General features: G+C 42.3%; 2 protein-coding genes across 2 annotated transcripts in view; both read left to right on the forward strand.

The window, feature by feature from the left end:
* KDSR (3-ketodihydrosphingosine reductase) overlaps positions 1-5,026 on the forward strand; it is a 38,471-nt gene extending 33,445 nt beyond the window's left edge. Inside the window, exon 10 of the mRNA XM_082852978.1 lies at positions 1,094-5,026. Coding sequence (XP_082709104.1) covers positions 1,094-1,213 — 120 coding nt within the window. The 3' untranslated portion in view covers positions 1,214-5,026. The remainder of the gene's footprint in view (positions 1-1,093) is intronic.
* A 7,426-nt stretch (positions 5,027-12,452) lies between these two features.
* The window catches only part of BCL2 (BCL2 apoptosis regulator), a gene marked incomplete at its 5' end in the record, with an annotated part of 178,277 nt that continues 164,835 nt past the window's right edge, over positions 12,453-25,894 (forward strand). Inside the window, one exon of the mRNA XM_082853328.1 lies at positions 12,453-13,019. Coding sequence (XP_082709454.1) covers positions 12,453-13,019 — 567 coding nt within the window. The remainder of the gene's footprint in view (positions 13,020-25,894) is intronic.

Here is a 25,894-nt window from a genome sequence, read left to right on the forward strand (position 1 = left end):
TGGTTAGATCTGTATTGAGATAACCATCCTTAGGGCTATTTAAATGCTCTTCACAGCTGAGCTATGTAAAGCACATAACTAATTTTCCTTTCTTATACAACCTTTTGCTTTCCCTGAAACTGTTGTTGGCCTTTTTTATGTATTATTTCTGTGTATTATTCCTAATGACTGTCTTCATCTCCTCTCAGAAATATCAGATACTCTGTCAGTTTCACCACTGGAAGGAATGCCTCCTGGTGCCTTCTGACCTGCCTGTCAGGAGTGGCTGCCCCCAGTCAGGTGCTTAGCTGACCGCGGCCTCCCCTTCACGGTCATCCTGGGGGACCCGTCTGCCTCTCTTGGGTATTGGGTCCCCTGCCTTCTGCGTCACAGGACATTGCCTTTCTTTGTTGACACCGCTCTCTTTGGCTGTTTACCTCTTCTGGTAGCTTCCTAAAAAAAGGGTGCTGGGGAGGCAAACTTTTTGAGGCTTTGTGTAGCTGAAACTATTCCTTTTTAAAATTTCCACTTACAGGTATTGTAGTGAGAGTTCTTTAGTGGAAAGAGTGAAAATTAATGGATATGGTTAATTGCTGTCTTAACCCTGAAATAGTAATTGCCCTTTTTCAGTTGGTTGTCTGCCCTGGTACGGAGTGCGCGGGTGGAGGCCGGCCCTGGGCTTTCTCACCACAGTGCTCTCAGCACCTAGTGTAGGGTCTGCCTCTTATGATCAGAACATAAACCTTAAACCAAAAGGCCTTGATTGTAGCTTGGATCCTTGAGGTGCTGCGCTGGATCTACCCTAGCTCAGAGAACCCCAAGACTACTAAGAATCCCTATTTTGTTCTTTGTATAATTTGCGTATATTAACTGGACAAATGTTTTGTCGTTACCTGTCTGGCAGGCCCTGTGCTGCCCAGTGGCTCAGAGCAGACAACTTCTGTTCTCCGTGTTCTGCTGGCACTTACAAAGTTTTCCTTATACGTACTCATCCTTGGAGCAGATTGGAAGATGCGTCTTAGAAACTATTTATCAGAGACATATCCTAAAATCCCTTGACATGGATGATTGTGTCGTCCTGTTGCATGAGCTCAAAGGTCTCTTTGTCTTGCAGGTAGTCACCATGGGCCTCTTCCGTACGATTGCTTTGTTTTACCTTGGAAGCTTCGACAGTATAGTTCGTCGCTGCATGATGCAGAGAGCGAAATCTGAAATTGCAGACAAAACTGCCTAATTCTTATCCCTTGGAAAAAGACTTTCTAAATAATTTGACCAGCTTGCTGCTAAACGGGACGCAGTTTTTGGCCTGCAGACATTCATGTCTTGCTTTCGAATCTGTGAGATTGGACCAGTGCTCTTCAGAAACCTGGCTGCAAGCAGGGGGATAGACGTTCAACTCCAGAGAATATTATTAATACTATGCAAATTGGGAGCAGGAGACCACTTGATTCTCCGAGGCGGAGAAGTGATGGTAAGGGAATTCATAGCGTGTGAGCGGGGTAAATGACAGGATTCCAGAGTGATCACTGAAAATTTTTTTCTATTTATTCTTTTTTCTCCCTGGTAGAGATCAAGTCCAGAAATGTACTTTCCAAGCACTTTTTTTAACCTTTCATGAGAGGCAGTTTATGGGTTCCTGGGGCCTTTTTCTTTTCTTTTTTCTTTTTTTTCTTTTTAACTTCGTGTATTTTATTCCAGATGCATTTTATACATTGCCGCTGTGTCTGAGTGCATAGTAACGTTCCTCACTTACTCTGTTGCTGGTGGACTCTCGTGGCTTCTCTCTCTTTGATCCCATAAAGCTACAAGGGGGATGGGAGAGGGCAATGTAGTGGAACAAAGGAGATAAATATTTTCCAGTCGGAAAAAATAATGCTTTCTTGTCTTCTTTAGACTCAAATGCTTAGGGCACTGTTCATTTTTCATTCACTGGGAAAGGCAGGCTCCTAAAATGTTTTCTGAAGAGAAGTCAAATCTTAGAAGCTTAAAAGTTTACAGTTTCTTCAATAGCCATGATGACCTGAAGCTCACCCATGCCATTGTAGTGTCTTATTCTTCCCATGTCTTCCTTTCCAATTTTGCTTATACTGCTATAATATTTTTGTAAAAAAAAAAAGAGAAGACCAGTTTTTTTTGACTTGACTTTTTAAATTAATTAATGAATTTATTAAAGCAAATGAAAAAATTAGAAAGCGTGACCTTTGTCTCCTCGTAGCATATATGTAGCTTTTAAGAAAGGCTGATGATAGCATGTTTCAGTTTTATTCATTAAGAAAAAACATGTAGGACGACAAGGCCGATGTTGAAGATACTCGTTTTTGAAATAAAATGATCTCCCTGTTCTTTCTATGACTCTCCCCCTGACCCTGAGAACATCCTCTCTGTACCACATGTTAAGAAAGCCCAGCCATCACTCTTACTCTTTCCGGTAGAGACCCGGAAATCCCGTTGGTCCCCTGAGTTTTGTTTCGAGATGCCAGGCTCCGTTGTCCATTGGTTGGATTTCCACAGCAAGTGCCTCTGTTGAGTTTTAGCCACCGCTCCCTGCTTTGCTCTGTCATTGTATGTGTTCCTCTGACTGGAGGGCAGTCACCTCCATTGTAAGGCTGTGTCCCCTCCCCTCTGCATACACAGTAAGTTTATACATTACCACCTTCCAGTTCCTTTTGGTGAGAAAAGACCACTGCTTTTGAAGAAGAAACTTTTTTTTATTGTTTAAAAAAAACAACACAAAAGGTTGTTTCGGTAACAGTACAAAACAATACAATTCTACAAAAGATTAAAGACCTAAAAATTATTGCAAATCTTTTTTGCTTTTGAGTTTTTGAACTCTTGACTTTAAAATGACTTAATTTTTACAAAGTAAGATGTCTAATGGCTTTAATCCATGGTGTCTTTTTAAAAGACATGAGAATGGCACATTTTCAAACACTGACAAAGACAGAAGAAATTATTATTTAATATATAAGGTGCTTGGGATGACTTCATTGCAGTTTATGGGCGTGGTTTGAACCCATAATGGTTTCATGAATCTTTCAGCCTTAGAGAGCCATCATCTGCAACGTTGAGTCATATCGGGCAGCCTCTGAAAGGGAGTAAAGGCTGTGTTCTCCTAATTCATGGATACAAATTAATAGCTGGGTGCTTCTCAATTTTATTCTTTTCTCATAAATGTTTCTTGAATGTTGGCACCTTCTACTGAAGGTCTATATTAAAATCTAGTCCCAGGTGATGCCTCATTTAATAAAATTAACTATTTTGCAATAGTTATTTCAATATACATTTCTCAAGGTATCCTCAGAGAGAACACTGTGACTCCAGGTCACCTACTGCATTAACAAATTTGCAATGCCCTGTTCCACGGTGGGGAGATATCCCCAACCCAAATGAAGCTCAGGCATGAGAGCAGATCTGTGGAGGTTATAGTATCAGGGAATGGGCTGCTTTGTCAGAGGCGGCAAACATCTACATTCTTGTAATCAAAAAGCTTTGAAAACTGAGATGTTCCTTTTTTTCTCCCTCAATTTGGTGCCGTAATTCATTTGATAGCAAAACCTGACTTGAACTGACTTGAGATTATTATAGTTTTTATTTATGCCACTCCATGGGCTGTTCATTAATTTTGTCCGAAGAAATACCAATGAGTTTGACTTACAGGGATTGCCCCAGACTCTGTGGAGATGTTTTGTAATATCCAGTATATGCCCCATACTACCTTTTTAAATGCAAAAAAAAAAAAATGATGAATTCTGAAACACATCTGGCCTGAAGGGCTTTGGATGAGGGATTGTAGACACTTAAGCAGCATCACATAACGATCTGGCTTCATCCAAAACATGAACATATTACAAGGCAAATTCTATTTTTTATCCTTTTTGGCTCAATTCTTGTACAACCTTTTTTTGTACCGACTTGCTTTTTTGCTCAGGGGAAGAAGAGAAAGCCTGAGTCAGATTGTTAGGGAAACTACTGGCTTTTTTTTAAGGATTGCGTTGATTCCACACTTTCTATTGTACCCAGAAGTGGGTATGTCTTACTTGTGGCAGAAGAAGTTCAATCATAATTCTGTTGAAATGTGGGTTCTCTCTGTGTGAGACATAGGTTATTATGTGAGTTTCAGTTCCAAGTGTCTGCCTCTGCTAGGTTGGGGTGTACTGTTTTATTATAATGTATTTGTGAGTATATTTATTTTAAAATGCTTAACGTTACTCAGCCTTAGAAATTCCAAAATATGTTCAAGGACCCTCTATCATTGAAAAAGGTGTAAAAACAATTCTCATTTAGTTTTACAAAAACAAAGTCAAGAGAGTTGTTCTTTATGTTTTAAAATTTAATTTTCACACCTGAAAGGAGAAGAAACTAAAAATGCTGTTAGTGATGGTCCCTTTATACGAACACATATATGTTTAATTATGTCTCTATTTGGATCTGTTAAGCCATATATTGTTGATTCTTAGAAGTAAACATTTGAGAGACCATTTCTAATATTTAGATGACAAGAGCATTTTGATCACAGTTGCTTAGATGCAAAGAATTGTATGTCTTTGTCTTTCTAGAAGTCAATACCATAATAATTTTTTTTCTTACTGAATTGTATCATCAACAGATTTAATTTTATTACATCATATTCCACTTTAAACGTGTCTTAACTCACTTGAGGACACTTAAAAGATTCACACTTTTTGACATAAAGTGTTTTGAATCTTTCTCATTTCCTTATCTTCTTAGTGACTCAGCTTTGAAAAAATACCTACTAACCATAACCTTCCATATTCTGGACTAAATCTTGTTTAGTTCAGACCAGTGATGGCAGATTTGGTATTTTGAAGAGGAGGTAATAGCTATTATATTTTACACTTGCTTGATATGACAACTCTAAAGACATTTTTAAACTGTTAAGAGTGCCTATGGCTATTTTGATATATATTAGAACCTGTGTTTGCTACTTTAGAAGCTTTTGTGGCAGAATTGTAACCTGATTTTCATATCTTGTATTTCTGAATCACAACAAGAAATAAATGGGGAACACGCTTTACAGATTCAAAAACTTCTTTTTTAGAAATGTCCATTTTTTTAAAGAGATGTTTAAACAAAACACAAACCTCTTTCATAATGTTATCCTAACCTTGCATCTTAAACACTTGACAAGGCTTGATTTATATCACTTTTTTAGGAAGTAATATTTTCACGGTAAGTATTTCGTATTCTGGGCCTTCGTTTCAAATGTGTTCAGTGTTTGTTTGACTCCAGTGTGGGATATATGAGTCAAAGAGTAAGAAATGTGGAATTTAATAAAATTTCTTAAGTAATTATGTTTCATACACAAATAAATTGATTTCCCATACTTTAAACCTTCATATTCCAACAATGAAATATCTCCTAGACTCTTGAAGGGCATAGAAGAGAGATACGGGAAAGACACGCCTTAATATTTATTTCTCCATCCTTAAATAGAAAAATTTTGGTCACATTGAGAAGAGATGCTTTGGATGTCTTGATTGGCAAACTTAACCTGTCTTTAAATTTGAGCAACTTATATATGTAAATGGCATAGATATCACTTCTATAATTTTTTATGTTTGGACGTTTAAAAAGAGAAACATTTCCTGACCTCTGTTCCACTCCTGATTTTATACACCCCATTTTTCCTCCTTCAACATGTATTTATTGAGTGCCTGTGACGAGCTCGGTATCCAGGCGCCAGGGATATGACTTTGCATAAACAATCTGTCCCTCCCTCGTGGCAATTACATTTCTTATTTCCCTCCCCCCTTCATCCCTCTGAAGGCTCTTACAAGCCTTACGAGAGGAAGGGGAACCACTCCCCATTCCTTTCTTCAGGCCTCTGAATTTTATGCCACAATTATTTGAATGCCAGGCACTATTCTAGGCTGGGAATGCACAAAGGCAAATATGGTCCCTGCCCTCAAATAGTTTATAATCTAGGCAGAAAGACACACGTCAGAAATTACATGGTGATCCAACAATAGCTATGATTAAGGTATCATAACATTTGAAAACGTAACCCGTGCTAGTCACTATTGTGAGTGCTTTGCATTTTACTCATTTAAATCATCCACTAACCCTACCAGTGGTACCTTTGTATCCCCATGTTATAAATGAGGGCACAGGCACAGAGCGGGTGTAAGTAACTAGGTTAGGGTCGCGGCTGCAAAGCGATGAAGCCAGGATCCACACCAGTTTTCTGTCTTCGAAGCTCCTAGCCTGCGTACGAAACCTCTTCTAATGGCATAAGTGGAATCCCAGGACTGCCCAGGATAGTCAGGGATGATCTCACAGGGGAGAAAGTTGTTGAGGTAAACCTTGAGGAATGAGTATGAATTTGCCACAGGAAAGTCGGGTTCCTTTCAGGGAGATGAGCAGATGTGCAGAGGCGAAAGACATGCGAGATCTTGGCATATTCCAGAAAGCACATAGAGGTGATGTGGCTACAAGAAGGGAAAGTGGAAGGATTGGGTGGGTGTCCAGGGGGTAGGCTTGGGTCACATCATCCCATGCACAGGAGTTGAGATTTCGGCCTCTGAAGAGCTTTGAGCAGAAATATGAAATGGCAAGATTTAGAAAGATCATGGTTCCCTTTGAAATTCAGGCGTTGCTGAGCCCTTGTACCTTGGAATAAACATTTCTCATTACCTTGGAAAAAAACGTATTAAGATAGAAGATAAACATATTGTTAAGGGTTGAATTGTGTGTCCTCAAAAGATGTTGATGTCCTAATCCCCAGTACCTGTGGGTGTGACCTTATTTGGGAATGGGGTCTTCATAGATATAACCAAGTTAAGATGAGGTTATTAGGGTCCTAATCCAATGTGACTGGTGACCTCATAAAAATAGGAGAAAACAGACACACACAGGGAGAATGCCACAGGAGGACGGTGGTACAGATTGGAGAGAAGCAGCTGCAAGCCAAAGATTGCCAGCCCCCAACGAAAGCTAGAAAGAGGTAAGGAAAGATTTCTCCCCAGAGCCTTCAGAGGAGCATGGCCCTACTGACACCTTGATTTTGGACTTTGAGCTTCCAGAACTGTGGGAGAATAAATTTCTGCTTTAAGCCACCCAGTTTGTGGTACTTTGTTACTGCAGCTCTAGATAACAAACATATTAACCTTGATTTTTCTAAATGTGTTCATCAACAGTTAATGTCTGGGAGATACTGTGCTCTGTGCTAAAGAGTATAAGAGAATAAACATTAGTTATGGAACATAAGAATGTATATTCTTTGCCTGTTTCCCCTCAATACTATGGTGTTTCATGTCAATCCAACAAGAGCAGTAAACATTTGAAACGTATAAGACAAATTCCTAATCTCAGTTGATTCACTTTAAATGCCAAGTCATTAATTTGAAAGGAAAAAATTGCCACGAGTGAGTTTATTGTGCTTTCCTTTGTAAACCACATGTAAACGTTATTTGCTGGCTGTTAAACTTGCGCAACAGAATGACTTCCCTGCACTTCGTTGCTTGGTTTCAAAAGTTGTTGCTTGGGGCTTCCCTGGTGGCGCAGTGGTTGAGAGTCCACCTGCCAATACAGGGGACACGGGTTCGTTTCCCGGTCCGGGAAGATCCCCACATGCCGTGGAGCGGCTGGGCCTGTGAGCCATGGCGGCTGAGCCTGTGCGTCCAGAGCCTGTGCTCTGCAATGGGAGAGGCCACAACGGTGAGAGGCCCGCGTACCGCAAAAAAAAAAAAAAAAAAAAAAAAAAAGTTGTTGCTTAATGATTCCAAACATTTTTTTGAGGCTTAGGACCCACCAAAAATTAGCCAGGTGGGTTTTTCAGTTAAACCAAGGCTTGTTGGTTTAGATTTGGTAAAAGAGTTTCCTGATGAGGACAAGGATGGTTTGAGAGCACACAGTGGATTACTTGGATGCGATCACACTTACAGAAGAGGGGCTCTGGAGCAGAAATGAGTCAGGAACAGTACTACTGTTAGTATTACTAGTAACTAATGCTAATAGGGAATTATATTATAATAATAACATTATTTTGTAATGTTTGCCAACAACATGTGTAAACTGTCTTAAAGCATATGGCCCTATTTAACATAAGAGTTTGTAGTATATAAGATACTTATGTCAATTATATCTCAATAAAGTTGGAAACAATAATGTAGAAGATACTTGAAATTGGAAATTAGTGTTTTGGATTGCTTATCAAGGCCTGTGGGATGTTATTTTTTAAGCAGTTTCTTTTTCTTTTATGCAGGCTATCTGCTTGTTTTTACTCTCCCTACTCAGTTCATTTTGTTGATGGATTTATTTTCACGTCAGTTTGCCTGAATGGTTTGGGGTCATGTTTTATATTTTTAACTCTTTCATCTTACCTATTAGTTGTCAGTTCCCTCTCAGTAAACACTGTATTTCTATCCTTGTTTTAAATAAAAATTTTAATAGTTGGGAAGATTTGATATATACCTATATTCAATATTAGTGTTTATGTTCAGGTTAGAATAATGTCCTTTTTGAATTTCATAAACTTTGGGAAAATTTATATTGGTGATGGATGAAGAGAACCTTCTGAATGATACTGTTAAACATCAACCAGTAGGTGGCAAAAACTGGCAATAAAAAGCGTTTTGTTTGGCAGATTGGAGAATAAAGAAGGGAAACACAGGCCTTTCAGACCTTGGTACAATCTCTATTCCCTGCATCTTGTTCTTTTCTCTTCCCGGTGCCACCCTACTGCTAGAAGCCAGCCAGACAAAACCACGAAAAGGACCATCCATTGGCTCTAAGTGGAAGACGTCTTGGGAAGTGAAAAGCCCACAGTGCCTACATTTTGAAGGTTATCCGAAGGTCTCTAGATTCGCACCTAGGACTCCTGACTCAGACCAGTGCTCCCTCCGCTAGCTCACCAATACTCACAGACAAATAGTTAAGTCACACACCTCCAAGGAATACTTGTCCTTACATTTTGGGTGGACTCTAATAAGCATGCAATCTGAATGGAGGAACGGTTTCACTCTTTTGATTGAAAGAGTATCCAGAACATTCCTAGGGAATATATAGCCTTAGTCAAGGAATAATGCAGACCTGTCTGGAGAATGTTTGGTTATGGTCAAGATGCCACTTAAGTGTGGAGGAATCTGTAAAGTGAGGCTCTGTGGAGTAAAGGAGAAAAAAAGGCAGCTTTCCTTTTTCTGGGAATGGGATATCTGTTTCCTTCTGGTCTCCCTCTTTGCAGAAGTACAGTCTTTTTTCCAGCTCTGGCCTCTCATTTCCTCACTGACATGCTAGGTCTCAAGCACTAAGGCTTTCAATTCCTCTTAAGTAATTTTGGGGGGTTAGGACAAGGTTCTGAGGAGATCCCTAAACCATGATGTGTGGCATTAACACGGGCTTCTGCTATTCTGTGAAAACATATATCCAGGTCAGTCTATACCCAGTGTCTCCAGGCCAGCACACCTCCCTGCCACTGCCATGGATAAAAGGGGACTTTGTTACAGCAGTTGGAAGGCGAGAAGGACCACCTTCCTTCATTCCCTCTTGCCTGGATAAGACATTTGTACCAGGCACCCATTCCTATATGCAAGAGGTTGGCATGTTGGCCGATTGTATTTGATAAAATGAAGAAATGAAAATAATTTGCCGTGCTTATTTTGCCACAGAATGAATGCTTTGATTTTAGACTAGGAAAGAGACAAAATATAGTGTGAGAACATATTTGTACACATGGCAGTACTCACTTGTCATGTTTCTATGACCTCAACAGGCCAGTGTCCCTATATGTTTGTACTTGAGTCCTATTAGGTAAGCCGCCGTGCTAATTTTTTCCTGGCACTTTATTTGTCAGACTGTTAGAGATAAAAATAAACACGTGCAACTTGTTTGCCCTATGTGCTTTTCTCCTGGGAGCTATTCATCCTGGTGAATTTTTTATAAAAAATGTGTACATATGTATGTGTAATATATAGGTTTGTGTATGTATAGATAATTCGAGAAGGTGCGAACATCTAAGATTGGCTGCTAGGCGACCGCGGAGGCCTTTAGAAACCCACCCACCCTGGCTGGGGGTCTGCGGGCCTGAAAGTTGCCCTGTAGCCCCCAGTGGCGTCCAGCCCTCACCCAGTGCCGAAATTGTTAGGAGCAGAGGAAAAGCATTTACTTAACCACTCGAAAGCCCTTGGTATCCCTCACTAATCCCTCGGCCGCGCCACTGAGAGCTCTGTGTGGCCTCGGTCACGGATGGTGTCTCCGGAGTGTATGTTGTGCGTGGACACCTAGGAAGCAGCTTGCACGTAAACACGATGCTTGGGGCTTCCCTCGCGGATGAACGTGCAGCGTCGTCTCTCTTGATGGGAGGGCAGCGCTGAGGCCCCTGGTAACACGATGTGTGGACACACACACACACACACACACGCACGCACACACCGCGCGCGCGCACGGCTAGAAGCGAAGTCCTTGGTAACACGATGTGTGGACGCGGACACACACACACACACACACACACACACACCCCGCGCGCGCACGGCTAGGAAGGGTCGAAGCGATTCCCGGCGCTCTTCCAGCTCTTTTTTTGTCGGCGTCCCCCCCAGCTCCTGGCCCCGGCAGCCGCCCGACCGGCCGCGTGCGGCTCCCCGGGCGCCCCCGGCCCCTCGCGGGCCCCGGAGACTCCGAGCGCGCGCCGGGCCCGCCGCAGGCCCGACGAGGCCCCTGGCACACCCACCGCGCCGCGGCCGCGCGGGAGGCCTGCGCCGCCCGCGCCACCCACCGGCCGGGCCCAGCGGGCGGGCGCAGCGGGCGGGGGCCGTCCCGGGCGCTCCCTCCCCGGCCGCGGGCCTGCGCGCCATGAGTCCCCGGCGGGGCGCGCCACTCCCGGGCCGGCCGCGGCTCCTTTAACCCGGCAAGGGGAGCGGGGCGGAGGGCGCGGAGGGGGCGGAGGGGGCGGCGGGGCGGCACCGAGGAGGGCTCTTTCTTTCTTCTTTTTTTGAATGAACCGTGTGACGTACGAACAGGAAACCAGTCGGTTCGAGAGGAGAATGAAGAGGCCAGGCCCCCCCGCGCCGCGCCCGCCCCCTTCCTCCTCGCGCCCGCCCCCGCCCCCGCCCGCCGCGCTCCCGCCCGTCGCTCTCGGTTTCCCCGCCGAGCCGCCGCCGCCGCCGCAGCCGCCAGCGAAGGTGCCGGGCGCCGGGCCCTCCCCGCCGGCGCGGCCGTCATCGCCCGGAGCGGGTGCGCGGCGGGAGCGCGGGGGAGGCGGGCGCCGCCAGCGCCGCCGCGCAGGACAGGAGGAGGAGAAAGGGTGCGCAGCCCGGAGGCGGGGTGCGCCGGTGGGGTGCAGCGGAAGAGGGGGTCCAGGGGGGAGAACTTCGTAGCAGTCATCCTTTTTAGGAAAAGAGGGAAAAAATAAAGCCCTCCCCCACCACGTCCTTCTCCCCAGCCCTCGCCGCACCACACACAGCGCGGGCTTCTCGCGCTCGGCACCGGCGGGCCGGGCGCGTCCAGCCTTCATTTATCAAGCAGCTTTTCGGAAAATGCATTCGCTGTTCGGAGTTTAATCAGAGGAGGATTCCTGCCCCCGTCCCCGGCTCGTCCACCGGCCCCCGGTCCCTGTCTCTCTCCTGTGGAGGCGTGAAGCGGTCCCGCGGACAGAGATCCATGTCTGTGCCCGCGCGTGTGTGTGCGCGTGTAAATTGCCGAGAGGGGGAAAATCACAGGACTTCTGCAAATACTGGACTGAAAATTGTAATTCATCTGCCGCCGCCGCTGCCTTTCTTTGCTCGTGCTCTTGAGATCTCCGGTTGGGATTCCTACGGATTGACATTTCTGTGAAGAAGTCTGGGAATCAAACTGGAAATTCTCCTAATTTTTACACCCTCCGCCCCCAACTCCTGATTCATTTGGAAGTTTCACAGCAGCTATCACTGGAGAGTTCTGAAGATTGATGGAATCTTTGCCTTATGCATTTGTTTTCACAGAAAAGGAAACTTGACAGAGGATCATGCTGTCCTGAAAAAATACAAGTAAGTTCTTTGCACAGGAAATGGGTTTCATGTAACTTTCAGTGGAAACAGTTGAGATTTTAACTTTAAGTGCATTTGAGTAAGTTTAATTTCCAGGCAGTTTATTATATTATTTTCAGCTGTGTAACTTGTAGTGTGTGTGCCCTGCTTTCACCCACTGTATAAAGGGAAATGCACCTGATTTTGACTGATTAGTTTTTTTAACCTTTCAGCATCACGGAGGAAGTAGACTGATATTAACAATAATTAATAATGTGCCTCATGAAATAAAGATCCGAAAGGAATTTAAATAAAAATTTCCTGCATCTCATGCCAAGAGGGAAACACCAGAATCAAGTGTTCCGCATGACTGAAGACACCCCCTCATCCAAGAATGCAAAGCACATCCAATAAAATAGCTGGATTATAACTATTCTTCTCTCGTGCGGGGCCGTGGGGCGGGAAGCGGGGGCGAGAGGTGCTGTTGGTACCCGGCTGCTTTTCCGTGGGGGAAGGATGGCGCACGCTGGGAGAACAGGATATGATAACCGGGAGATAGTGATGAAGTACATCCACTATAAGCTGTCGCAGAGGGGCTACGAGTGGGATGCCGGAGTCGCGGGCGCCACGTCCCCGGGGGCCGCCCCCGCGCCGGGCATCTTCTCCTCCCAGCCTGGGAGCACCCCAGCGCCATCCAGGACCTCCCCGCCGCCGCCCCAGACCGCTCCCGCCGCCCCCGCCGGGGGGCCTGCGCTCAGCCCCGTGCCACCTGTGGTCCACCTGACCCTGCGCCAGGCCGGTGATGATTTTTCTCGTCGCTACCGCCGCGACTTCGCCGAGATGTCCAGCCAGCTGCACCTGACGCCCTTCACCGCGAGGGGACGCTTTGCCACGGTGGTGGAGGAGCTCTTCAGGGATGGAGTGAACTGGGGGAGGATCGTGGCCTTCTTTGAGTTCGGTGGGGTCATGTGTGTGGAGAGCGTCAACCGGGAGATGTCCCCCCTGGTGGACAACATCGCCCTGTGGATGACTGAGTACCTGAACCGACACCTGCACACCTGGATCCAGGATAACGGAGGCTGGGTAGGTGCATGTCTGATTGAATGTGAGTCTGGGCTGGACCTCTCGGATCTGTGATGCGGAGGTTGGAGTCTGGGTGGGCTACTGGGCCAAGGGAGACCGATGAGCCAATGAAATAATATCAGGGTTGTGGCCTCCCTCCCTCTTTCCCTGTACAGAGGTCTCCCTGCCAACCCAACTGTGATCATTGCTTCCCGGCAAAATTGTTTCCCTTGCTTGCCAGACATTGAGGTTCAAAGATCCAGCCTTTGCTGTTCAGTAGGATCTTGGGGTAAATGGCATCCCTTCAGGGTTTCTCAAACTGGGGGTCCAAGGATCCCCCTCATCACGGTACCTGGCCTGAGTAGCCTGTTGAAATGGGACATTTCAGGGATAACTCATAAACTAGATGCCAGGCTGGGCCCTGGCAATCCGCATCAGAAATAAGCTCCCCTGGGGGTTTCTTCTTTGTACTAAAATTTGAGAACCATCCAGTTGGAAGAGCAGACTCCCCCAGGGGACCAAGGGCATGCCTTTTCTGACTCACTTGGTAAGATCTACCCAAGGAGGAAAACCAGTGTAGCCCCTTTCCCTGGAACACCTGGATGTTTGTAAGGAGGTAAGCTGTGACAGAATTTCCATTGGCTGCGTACCTTGCGTTCTATTTCTATAACTTGTGTGTGATTTTGAGGTTTACTGGAATTTTAGTATCTTCTACTTTTCACCACCTAGAATCCACGTGATTTGGTGGTCCCCTCTGCTGGCAAAACTTGCATCTAGAGTATCTATATAAAGTGTAGAAGAATTGATTCGTAGCTGTGGATTCTCATGCTCTGGCTTTAGTTGAAGTGATTGATGCCTGTATTTTTGAAGAACATCTGTGAACTGTTTTTTTTCTGGTCCTGTTGTGCTAGATAGAGCCTCTATCATGTCGCCATGAAGTTCTTTTTGTGTGCGTGGTTCTTTGGGGGAGGGGTACAGATCCTAAGACTGAAGAAGTGTAGTTGACATCTACACTTTATATCTGAAGTGATTAATTTGTGAAAAAGTGCAAGAGGAATTAATTCTTGTCTTTTAATCTGAAGAGCTGTCTTTGAAAAAGGATACAATTTGTGCTTCCTTTCACAGTCTCTAGGGAGAATTACTAATGTTATTATTTTATAGGACCTAACAGGAGCAAAAAGCTTAGAAGTCACTACAGGTGTATTCGATTTCAAGAAGCACGTTACATACTTTACTACAGTTTACAAAGTGTGCTAATGGTAAGGGGCCAAAAAGAGAAAAGCCCAAGAAAAGTAGATGACTGACATGAACATCTGATCCTACTTGACCAAAGTTGACAAAATATTGATGCCACTGTTCAGTGTTTAAAAGTAAAACATCCCCATTTAATCTCTAAAATTTAAATGCTTTTTGTGAATTGTTTGTTTTTCGAGATCTCGTATTATCAGATCTTTAGTAATTCTTGAAGAATTCAGTGAAGTGTGTAAAGAATAGTTTTGTTAAATGTTTGGTTAAGTAGGTGGTTTTATTTTTAACCACCATAACCAAAGAGGTAGGGACTTCCAGACGCCAAAAGGATCATTTTAAGACCAAAGTAGAACTAATATAACAGTTTGACTATTACATATTTTTGTGAAAATAATTTAAAAAATTTTCTTTCTAGTTGAAAGAAATCCATGGGGGTAACTGTCATGTGTCAAGTAATTTACTAAAAAGATGGGAAATGGAGACATATGTTTATGATAGAAATTAAGATATAATCTTGATCTTTATTGTCGAGTTGTGGTATATTGACATCTCATACAGTTGAATTTTCTTTTTAAGTGAAGGCTCACCTTTTCCTCCTTTCAAAATAGAGTTTTCTTAGTAGAGCCTATCTTTGTGGTCAACAGGTATCTGAGGTTGATAAATGCGGAGGCTACATTTTATGATGCCAAACCACAATGACGTACCGTAGAACATGATAAACTTTTTTTGGACAAAACCTCTTATAGTAAAAATAAATCATATAGAAGCGCAAATAGCTGATGGTAAAATGTGTAGCTTTCAGGACAACATATAGATGGATGACTAGGAAAGCAGAGGACTTTGGCAAAAAAAAAAAAGTATATATCAGGAAATGCAATCATAAACGTCCACTTTGGAATCATAAAAGTGGTAGTACTCGAGAGCCTGACGTACTTATCCTTTCAAAGGTACATCACGAACCTACATTTTTATTTTAAGCGTTTGGCATACAGACAGATTTTCCTCCAAATTTGCACCAATCAGTGTTGCATCTCTAATAATATGTTGCGTCTTGCAGTGTAAAGGACTCAGTAAGGATGGTAAAATTTCAGAAGAGAGCTAGCACATTCTTTTAACATTGGACAATGTTGTACTTGTACTGTTTACAGGGCTTGGTGGATCAGCTCATCTACTGAATCTATTCTTATGGGGGCTTTAGATTCTAAGTCACATTTTTTTTCTTTGCTGCTGCTACTTCTGAGGCCGAGGAAACACAGTTTGCATTCCATGTTCCATAACTTGGAGAAAGCAGGGCCTTGGATGATAGGTGTCTGAAAGATGGTCCTAGAAGTCTACAAATTATATAAAGACTAAAGAAGAGTTGGCGGTGGAGTGGAGTATGGCTTTATTCCTAAGTCTGAATAAGGCTTCCAGAGGGAGGCAGTTCTAGATGTCTGAGACCCTGCCACTCCAAGTGTGGCTCAGGGACCAGCAGCCTGGGCGTCACCTGGGAGCTTCTTAGAGATGCAGAGTCTCAGGTCCCGCCCCAGAGCTTCTGAGTCAGAATCTGTGGTTCGCACGTCTACAGGTGTTTGTGTGCACGTGAGAGTTAGAGATGCTGGCTGCCCTCACCGACCATCGATTCTCGTGGACGCCTTTTAGGAAAAACGGCAATCTGGGATGGATCCTACAGTGTACCTTTCCAGTAGCCCCGTGGGTCCATAATAATTACCTAGGATGCTGAATATTTCCCATGTGTCCGCTAGAGTGATCTGACCCTTGGAAGAAATAGACTGGAATGCAAGAGAGACAGGAGAGAAATTGTTATAAGCTCCATCCTCTCAAGAATGTTTTGCGTGGTAGCTATACAATTTGTGTTGGCATTACAGACCCCATGAAAGTAAGATAGCTTTTCTACTCCAGTTAAAGACAGGAAATTTAGCTCTTTTAATAGCTCCATTTGGTATTGTTTGATCCCCTTGTAACACAGTTCAAATTCTGTAAATGAATTTAGGGGCCCTGAGACCGCTTCACGACCAAGGGGCTCTTGCAAGCAGAGGGTTGAGATTTGGGGAAGTTGATGGTGAATGAACATTGATCGCGCCCTCCGAACTGAGAAAGGTGACAACATTTCGCCTCATGTCTTAGGAGAGAGTGAGATGTTTGACAGCTGCAAGAATGACATGCCATAACTTGGATATTGGGTTCATTCTGTTGATGACATGGTGGTGCGACTTCTTTTGTGTGTTTGTCATTTGGTCTTTGTGGTTTAGGAAGACAGGAACTTACTTCTCCACATCCAGTAGAGGTTGGCTTCCTTTTTATTAGTTGGTCAGCAAGCAGTTTCTCTTTTCTGTACATAGTCCACATCCACCCAAACGTTTGATTAACTGGAAAGCAATACTCTTCTCAGGCCAGTGTACCAAATACATGAAAAAACATCAGTTTTCTAGTGGCTGAGTTTCAGCTGCTTATAGCTAATTTTGGCAACAAAATGATAGGATTAAAAATAGCCTGAAGATGATCCAGTCTTAAATAATATATTTAATGATGAACTTTCCTTGGGAAAGTGCATCTCCCTGCCTGCTAAGAATCACATGACCCCTTTCAGTAATTTATTTTGTAGAGAAAGATACATTATTGCTCCTAGAGTTTGTAGTTATGTGCTGTTGAGCGATTGCTTTTGGGGACTTTTGTAAAATTTTATAGTTCACGCAGTTCTCTTTTCTGTTTTAGGGCCTTTGTTGCTGTTTAATGTTGGTGGAAAACATGGCTTTCTTCTGTACATCCTGTTACTTTTAGCTGTGCTTTCTAGTGAGAACTGATTGATCTCTTTAGCAATCCTTGATTGAACCGGTACATTTCAGAATTGCTAAATGTTATTAGGCTACACAGCACACCAGGTAACAGAAAGCCACAGATTTTTTTTTTTTTTTAAGCCAAACTCTTAAATAGTTTTTCTTTATCTCGACTCCCAGTCCTAGTCAGCTTTTTGGAGGATGATAAACCCACTCATAAAGCAGGTGTGCGGTGCTGTGTGTATTAATGGTGGTCTCTCCCACTCAGCACATCCCCGCACCCATTTCTGAGGTCATCCATCGTGTCTCCGCCAAGACTTTAGCAAAGCAGTATTTCAGCAGAAGTGCATTTGTGCTGCAAAAACAACACTGTATTTGTAGTGTACAAGTAAAAAGGTTTTTTTTTTCCCCACAGAGATATATCGTATTTGAGGTTCAATTCAAACAAAATCAGTGCTTGACGTTGAAACGTGGTTAACGATGAGAGTCAGCCAAGGACGGAGACAGTTATTCAACACACATGACTGCAAGTCTTCTATGTGCCCGGCCCTGGGTTAGTTTGGGGGTCCAGGGAGGAAGGCTTTTCCCCTGCTCTGGATGCCCTCACAGACCAGGGCTGGAGATGTCGTTGTGAACTCAGTTGCCACACAGCCTGATAAAATGATTCTAAACTCTCAGATTTAGAGGGAAAAAGAAGAAACAAAACAAAACAAAACAAAACCCTAAGGATGTGTTATTTTGCATACACTTCAATCTTTGTCTGAAAAAGTTATTTCTAACCATATGGTTGTTCATGTGTGCATTAGGCCTGATTTAACTAGGAAGAGAAATATAGATGATTTAAAAAATACTGTGTTACACGGACGTACGCTTAAGAGAACTGAAAGGCAGGGGGAGTTCCCTTGGTAAATATTTACCCATTAGGTGCTCTTTCTACATATTATGAAGACTTAATAAACACTAGCCTGCACTTTTTAAAGTATTTCATTAATATTTTTTTTTTGGTAAAAGACACCCGAGACTCTGATGAGGTTGATTAGAATAGATTAATTTGAAGAACTATCTTTCTTAAATCATTCTGGCATGCAGACAAGTCCAAGTCGATTTGAACCAGAACAGGGGAGAGATTAAAGCAAAACCTTTTGTTTTGGTTTGGTTTTAGGTTCTAACACTGTTCTGTTTATTAAGAGGCTTCTCTTCCAAAATGCTACTTATAGAAATTCCTAGTCCACTGAGACATTTGTGTTCCTGAAGAGCAGGTGTTTACCATCTAACATCTTTTATGCGTGGTCCTCTTTCTCTAAATGGAGGTTGTTAAACTTTTGAAGTTACGACAAAGCCATTTTCATTTCTAAAAGTATTTTCGCAGATTGCAGCGTGTTCTGATCTGTGCTCGATTTTGTAGTGCCAACACGATTTCTCTGCTCTTTATTTGCCAGACAAAAGATAAACCCAGCTGTCCTTCAGTGAGAATGATGACGGAATGATTGTTTCTCCAAAGCCGTGTGGGCTTTCTCGTCCGGGACCCTCCCCACTCCTGCCAACCTCCATCACTGACCCCTACCTGCCCATCACCCCACCACAGGGAGACCTTCAAGGGGTAGCTCCTTGTCACCTTCCAACATGTTAAGGGTGGGATTCACCTGAAGGAAAGAGCATTATGTCTAGATAACCAGCAAGAGGGGGCAGAAAAGGGGTCTGCCCAAGCTGGAATATTATAACCCTTACTCCAATCTTGCTACAGGCAACCGGGCAAGGAAAAATTCTGTCATCAGATACGATGCTTTCCCTCCAGAGATCATAAATTCCAACGCTGTGCAGGGAAAACATAGAATCTGCTGGAAGAGTTTGTACTAGCTCTGATCTCTGCAGTGTGAGAGTAGAATGAGGGTTATACTCTAGCCTTAGATAAAGTTTGACTAACTAAACAACTAAAATAGCTTATACTAAAGATTACTTCCCCAAACGCCCTCTTAAACACATTAGAAAGAGAATCTCCCTGACATGCTGGCATGGCCATTGGTAGCAGTTACAAAAGCACTAAGGGCTACTTGGCTGATTTTCTTAGGCGATGGACCAGATTCTACGAGCAATTTCACTGGCATCAGTATTTCCATTCTGCTCCTTGTTTTGCCTTCAGAATTTCAGGGATGGAGCCATATCCCATTTTTAGTTAATAATTGGCTAATCAGCTCTCTGGAGCTTCAGCGTAATGAGTCAGAAGCTTATGACTGCCCCCACTCTCCTTCCTACTCTGTCTCCTGAAACTAGCCCAAGGACCCACTGTGTCAAGTGAAGCTTAAATTTTCCAAGGGAGATTTTTACCATTGAGACCAATACATCTTTCTTGTGACAGTTCCAATGACTGTATTTCTCTATTTTTTAACTGTCTTTTCTTAAGCTGGGAAAGAATATGGAGAGTTTATGACTTCTAATGCTTGGAGCACCAAACAAGGCATGAGCGTTGCAGGTTGGCTTTTCTTGACTTTTTCTAACTCTTCTACACAAATACTAAGATTTCTTCTGCTTTACAGTACGATGAATGTCATACCTATGTATTACCTTTGAAATTCAATTGCAGCCGAATATTCTACTGAGATGCATTAGAATTTTCAAAGGGAATATGGGACAAAAACTTAGTCTTCTTAGTTCAGTGCCTTCTTACAATTAGCATAGAAATAAAATTAATTACAAATTATATCATCATCTTTACATATTGATATTTTATCTCTTTGGAAAAAAAGAAAGTCTATAAAGGATGCCAGTTGGCACCTGTAAGTCTAAAATTTCAGGACTATCTCCTAGCTATTTTCCTTTTTTTTTAAACATCTTTATTGGAGTATAATTGCTTTACAATGGTGTGTTAGTTTCTGCTGTATAACAAAGTGAATCAGCTATACGTATACGTATATCCCCATATCCCCTCCCTCTTGTGTCTCCCTCCCACCCTCCCTATCCCACCCCTCTAGGTGGTCACAAAGCACCGAGCTGATCTCCGTGTGCTATGCAGCTGCATTCTACTAGCTAGCTATTTTACATTTGGTAGTGTATATATGTCCAAGCCACTCTCTCACTTTGTCCTAGCTTACCCTTCCCACTCCCTGTGTCCTCAAGTCCATTCTCTACGTCTGCGTCTTTATTCCTGTCCTGCCCCTAGGCTCCTCAGAACCTTTTTTTTTTTTTTTAGATTCCATATATATGTGTTAGCATACGGTATTTGTTTTTCTCTTTCTGACTTACTTCACTCTGAATGACAGACTCGAGGTCCATCCACCTCACTACAGATAACTCAATTTCATTTCATTTTACGGCTGAGTAATATTCCATTTTATATATGTACCACATCTTCTTTATCCATTCATCTGTCACTGGGCATTTAGTTTACTTCCATGAGGTGGCTATTGTAAATAGTGCCGCAGTGAACATTGGGGTGCATGTGTCTTTTTGCATTATGGTTTTCTCTGGGTATAGTAGTGGGATTGCTGGGTCATATGGTAGTTCTATTTTTAGTTTTTTTTTTTTTTTTTTTTTGCGGTACGCCGGCCTCTCACTGCCGTGGCCTCTCCCGTTGCGGAGCACAGGCTCCAGACGCACAGGCTCAGGGGCCATGGCTCACGGGCCCAGCCGCTCTGCGGCATGTAGGATCTTCCCAGACCGGGAAACGAACCCACATCCCCTGCATCGGCAGGCGGACTCTCAACCACTGCGCCACCAGGGAAGCCCTATTTTTAGTTTTTTAAGGAACCTCCATACTGTTCTCCATAGGGGCTGTATCAGTTTACATTCCCACCAACAGTGCAAGAGGGTTCCCTTTTCTCCACACCCTCTCCAGCATTTATTGTTTGTAGATATTTTGATGATGGCCATTCTGACTGGTGTGAGGTGATACCTTATTGTAGATTTGATTTGCATTTCTCTAATGATTAGTGATGTTGAGCATCTCTTCATGTGTTTGTTGGCAATCTGGATATCTTCTTTGGAGAAATGTCTATTTAGGTCTTCTGCCCATTTTGGGATTGGGTTGTTTGTTTTTTTGATATTCAGGTGCATGAGCTGCTTGTAAATGTTGGAGATTAATCCTTTGTTAGTTGTTTCATTTGCAAATATTTTCTCTCATTCTGAGGGTTGTCTTTTCGTCTTATTTATGGTTTCCTTTGCTGTGCAAAAGGTTTTAAGTTTCATTAGGTCCTATTTGTTTATTTTTGTTTTTATTTCCATTTCTTTAGGAGGTGGGTCAAAAAGGATCTTGCTGTGATTTATGTCATAGAGTATTCTGCCTATGTTTTCCTCTAAGAGTTTTATAGTGTCTGGCCTTACATTTAGGTCTTTAATCCATTTTGAGTTTATTTTTGGGTGTGGTGTTAGGGAGTGTTCTAATTTCATTCTTTTACATGTAGCTATCCAGTTTTCCCAGCACCACTTGTTGAAGAGGCTGTCTTTTCACCATTGTATATTCTTGCGTCCCTTATCAAAGATAAGGTGACCATATGTGCGTGGGTTTATCTCTGGGCTTTCTATCCTGTTCCATTGATCTATATTTCTGTTTTTGTGCCAGTACCATACTGTTTTGATTACTGTAGCTTTGTAGTATAGTCTGAAGTCAAGGAGCCTGATTCCTCCAGCTCTGTTTTCCTTTCTCAAGCTTGCTTTGGCTATTCGGGGTCTTTTGTGTTTCCATACAAATTGTGACATTTTTTGTTCTAGTTCTGTGAAAAATGCCAGTGGTAGTTTGATAGGGATTGCATTGAATCTGTAGATTGCTTTGGGTAGTATAGTCATTTTCACAATATTGATTCTTCCAATCCAAGAACATGGTATATCTCTCCATCTGTTTGTATCATCTTTAATTTCTTTCATCAGTGTCTTATAATTTTTTGCATTCAAGCCTTTTGTCTCCTTAGGTAGGTTTATTCCTGGATATTTTATTCTTTTTGTTGCAGTGGTAAATGGGAGTGTTCCCTTAATTTCTCTTTCAGATTTTTCATCATTAGTGTATAGGAATGCAAGAGATTTCTGTGCATTAATTTTGTCTCCTGCTACTTTACCACATTCATTGATTAGCTCTAGTGCTTTTCTGGTAGCATCGTTAGGATTCTCTATGTATAGTATCATGTCATCTGCAAACAGTGACAGCTTTACTTCTTTTCCAATTTGGATTCCTTTTATTTATTTTTCTTCTCTGATTGCTGTGGCTAAAACTTCCAAAACTATGTTGAATAATAACGGTGAGAGTGGACAGCCTTGTCTTGTTCCTGATCTTAGAGGGAATGGTATCAGTTTTTCACCATTGAGAACGATGTTGGCTGTGGATTTGTCATATATGGCCTTTACTATATTCAGGTAAGTTCCCTCTGTGCCTACTTTCTGGAGGGTTTCTATCATAAATGGATGTTGAATTTTGTCAAAAGCTTTTTCTGCATCTCTTGAGATGATCATATGGTTTTTCTCCTTTAATTTGTTAATATGGTGTATCATGTTGATTGATTTTCATATATTGAAGAATCCTTGTATTCCTGGGATAAACCCCACTTGATCATGGTGTATGATCCTTTTAATATGCTGTTGGATTCCGTTTGCTAGTATTTTGTTGAGGATTTTTGCATCTATGTTCATCAGTGATATTGGCCTGTAGCTTTCTTTCTTTGTGACATCTTTGTCTGGTTTTGGTATCAGAGTGTTGATGGCCTCGTAGAATGAGTTTGAGAGTGTTCCTCCCTCTGCTATATTTTGAAAGAGTTTGAGAAGGATAGGTGTTAGCTCTTCTCTAAATGTTTGATAGAATTCTCCTGTGAAGCCATCTGGTCCTGGGCTTTTGTTTGTTGGAAGATTTTTAAACACAGTCTCAATTTCAGTGCTTGTTTATTCTGTTTATTCCTTGTTCAGCCTCAGAAGGTTGTGCTTTTCTAAAAATTTGTCCATTTCTTCCACGTTGTCCATTTTATTGGCATAGAGTTGCTTGTAGTAATCTTTCATGATCCTTTGTATTTCTGCAGTGTCAGTTGTTACTTCTCCTTTTTCATTTCTAATTCTGTTGATTTGAGTGTTCTCCCTTTTTTTCTTGATGAGTCTGGCTAATAGTTTATAAATTTTGTTTTTCTTCTCAAAGAACCATCTTTTACTTTTATTGATCTTTGCTATTGTTTCCTTCATTTCTTTTTCATTTATTTCTCATCTGATCTTTATCATTTCTTTCCTTCTGCTAACTTTGGGGCTTTTTTGTTCTTCTTTCTCTAATTGCTTTAGGTATAAGGTTAGGTTGTTTATTTGAGATGTTTCTTGTTTCTTGAGGTAGGATTGTATTACTATGAACTTCCCTCTGAGAACTGCTTTTGCTGCATCCCATAGGTTTTGGGTCGTCGTGTTTTCATTGTCATTTGTTTCTGGGTATTTTTTTATTTTCTCTGATTTCTTCAGTGATCTCTTGGTTATTTAGTAGTGTATTGTTTAGCCTCCATGTGTTTGTAATTTTTACAGATTTTTTCCTGTAGTTGATACCTAGTCTCATAGCATTGTGGTCCGAAAAGATACTTGATATGATTTCAATTTTCCCAAATTTACCAAGGCTTGATTTGTGACCCAAGATATGATCTATCCTGGAGAATGTTCCATGAGCAATTGAGAAGAAAGTGTATTCTGTTGTTTTTGGATGGAATGTCCTATAAATAGCAATTAAATCCATCTTGTTTAATGTATCATTTAATGCTTGTGTTTCCTTATCTATTTTCATTTTGGATGATCTGTCCATTGGTGAAAGTGGGGTGTTAAAGGCCCCTACTATGATTGTGTTACTGTCGCTTTCCCCTTTTATGGCTGTTAGCATTTGCCTTATGTATTGAGGTGTTCCTATGTTGGGTGCATAAATATTTACAATTGTTATATCTTTTTCTTGGATTGATACCTTGATCATTATGTAGTGTCCTTCTTAGTCTCTTGTAATAGTCTTTATTTTTAACTCTGTTTTGTCTGATACAAGAATTGCTACTCCAGCTTTCTTTTGATTTCCATTTGCATGCAATATCTTTTTCCATCCCCTCACTTTCAGTCTGTATGTGTCCCTAGGTCTGATATGGGTCTCTTGTAGACAGCATATATATGGGTCTTGTTTTTGTATCCATTCAGCCAGTCTATGTCTTTTGGTTGGAACATTTAATCCATTTACATTTAAGGTAGTTATCGATATGTATGTTTCTATTACCATTTTCTTAATTGTTTTGGGTTTGTTATTGTAGGTCTTTTCCTTCTCTTGTGTTTCCTGCCTAGAGAAGTTCCTTTAGCATTTGTTGTAAAGCTGGTTTGGTGGTGCTGAATTCCCTTAGCTTTTGCTTGTCTGTAAAGGTTTTAATTTCTCCATTGAATCTGAATGAGATCCTTGCTGGATAGAGTAATCTTGGTTGTAGGTTTTTCCCTTTCATCACTTTAAATATGTCCTGCCACTCCCTTCTGGCTTGCAGAGTTTGTGCTGAAAGATCAGCTGTTAACCTTATGGGGGTTCCCTTGTATGTTATTTGTTGTTTTTCCCTTGCTGCTTTTAATATTTTTTCTTTGTAGGTGATTTTTGATAGTTTGATTAATATGTGTTTTGGCATGTTTCTCCTTGGGTTTATACTGTATTGGACTCTCTGCGCTTCCTGGACTTGATATACTATTTCCTCTCCCATGTTAGGGAAGTTTTCAACTATTATCTCTTCAAATATTTTCTCAGTCCCTTTCTTCTTCTCTTCCTCTTCTGGGACCCCTGTAATACGAATGTTGGTGCATTTAATGTTGTCCCAGAGGTCTCTGAGACTGTCCTCAATTCTTTTCATTCTCTTTTCTTTATTCTGCTCTGTGGTAGTTATTTCCACTATTTTATTTTCCAGGTCACTTATCCATTCTTCTGCCTCAGTTATTCTGTTATTGATTCCTTCTAGAGAATTTTTAATTTCACTTACTGTGTTGTTCATCACTGTTGGTTTGCTCATTAGTTCTTCTTGGTCCTTGTTAAATGTTTCTTGTATTTTCTCCATTCTATTTCCAAGATTTTGGATCATCTTTACTACCATTATTCTGAATTCTTTTTCAGGTAGACTGCCTATTTCCTCTTCATTTGTTAGGTCTGGTGGGTTTTTACCTTGCTCCTTCATCTGCTGTGTGTTTCTCTGTCTTCTCATTTTGCTTAACTTACTGTGTTTGGGGTCTCCTTTTCTCAGGCTGCAGGTTCGTAGTTCCTACTGTTTTTGGTGCCTGCCCCCAGTGGGTAAGGTTTGTTCAGTGGGTTGTGTCGGCTTCCTGGTGGAGGGGACTGGTGCCTGTGTTCTGGTGGATGAGGCTGGATCTTGTCTTTCTGGTGGGCAGGACCACATCCAGTGGTGTGTTTTGGGGTGTGTGTGATCTTATTATGATTTTAGGCAGCCTCTCTGCTAATGGGTGGGGTTGTATTCCTGTCTTGCTAGTTGTTTGGCATAAGGTGTCTATTACTGTAGTTTGCTGGTCGTTGAGTGGAGCTGGGTCTCAGCATTGAGATGGAGATCTCTGGGAGAGCTTTCGCCATTTGATATTATGTGGAGCTGGGAGGTCTCTTGTGGACCAGTGTCCTGAACTCGGCTCTCCCACCTCAGAGGTACAGGCCTGACACCCCGCCGGAGCACCAAGACCCTGTCAGCCACACGGCCAGGTATGTGGGGAGTTTCTTGCCTTTGGGAAGTCTGACGTCTTTTGCCAGCATTTAGTAGGTGTTCTGTAAGAGTTGTTCCACGTGTAGATGTATTTCTGATGTATTTGTTGGGAGGAAGGTGATCACCACGTCTTATTCCTCCGCCATCTTGAAAGTCTCTCCTAGCTATTTTCTTTATGAATTCCTGCTGGGATATGTGTCTGTCTACCTCTCTCTCT

This window comes from Leucopleurus acutus, assembly GCF_964270905.1.
Source record: "Leucopleurus acutus genome assembly, chromosome: 13".
Classification (NCBI taxonomy): Eukaryota; Metazoa; Chordata; class Mammalia; order Artiodactyla; family Delphinidae; genus Leucopleurus; species Leucopleurus acutus.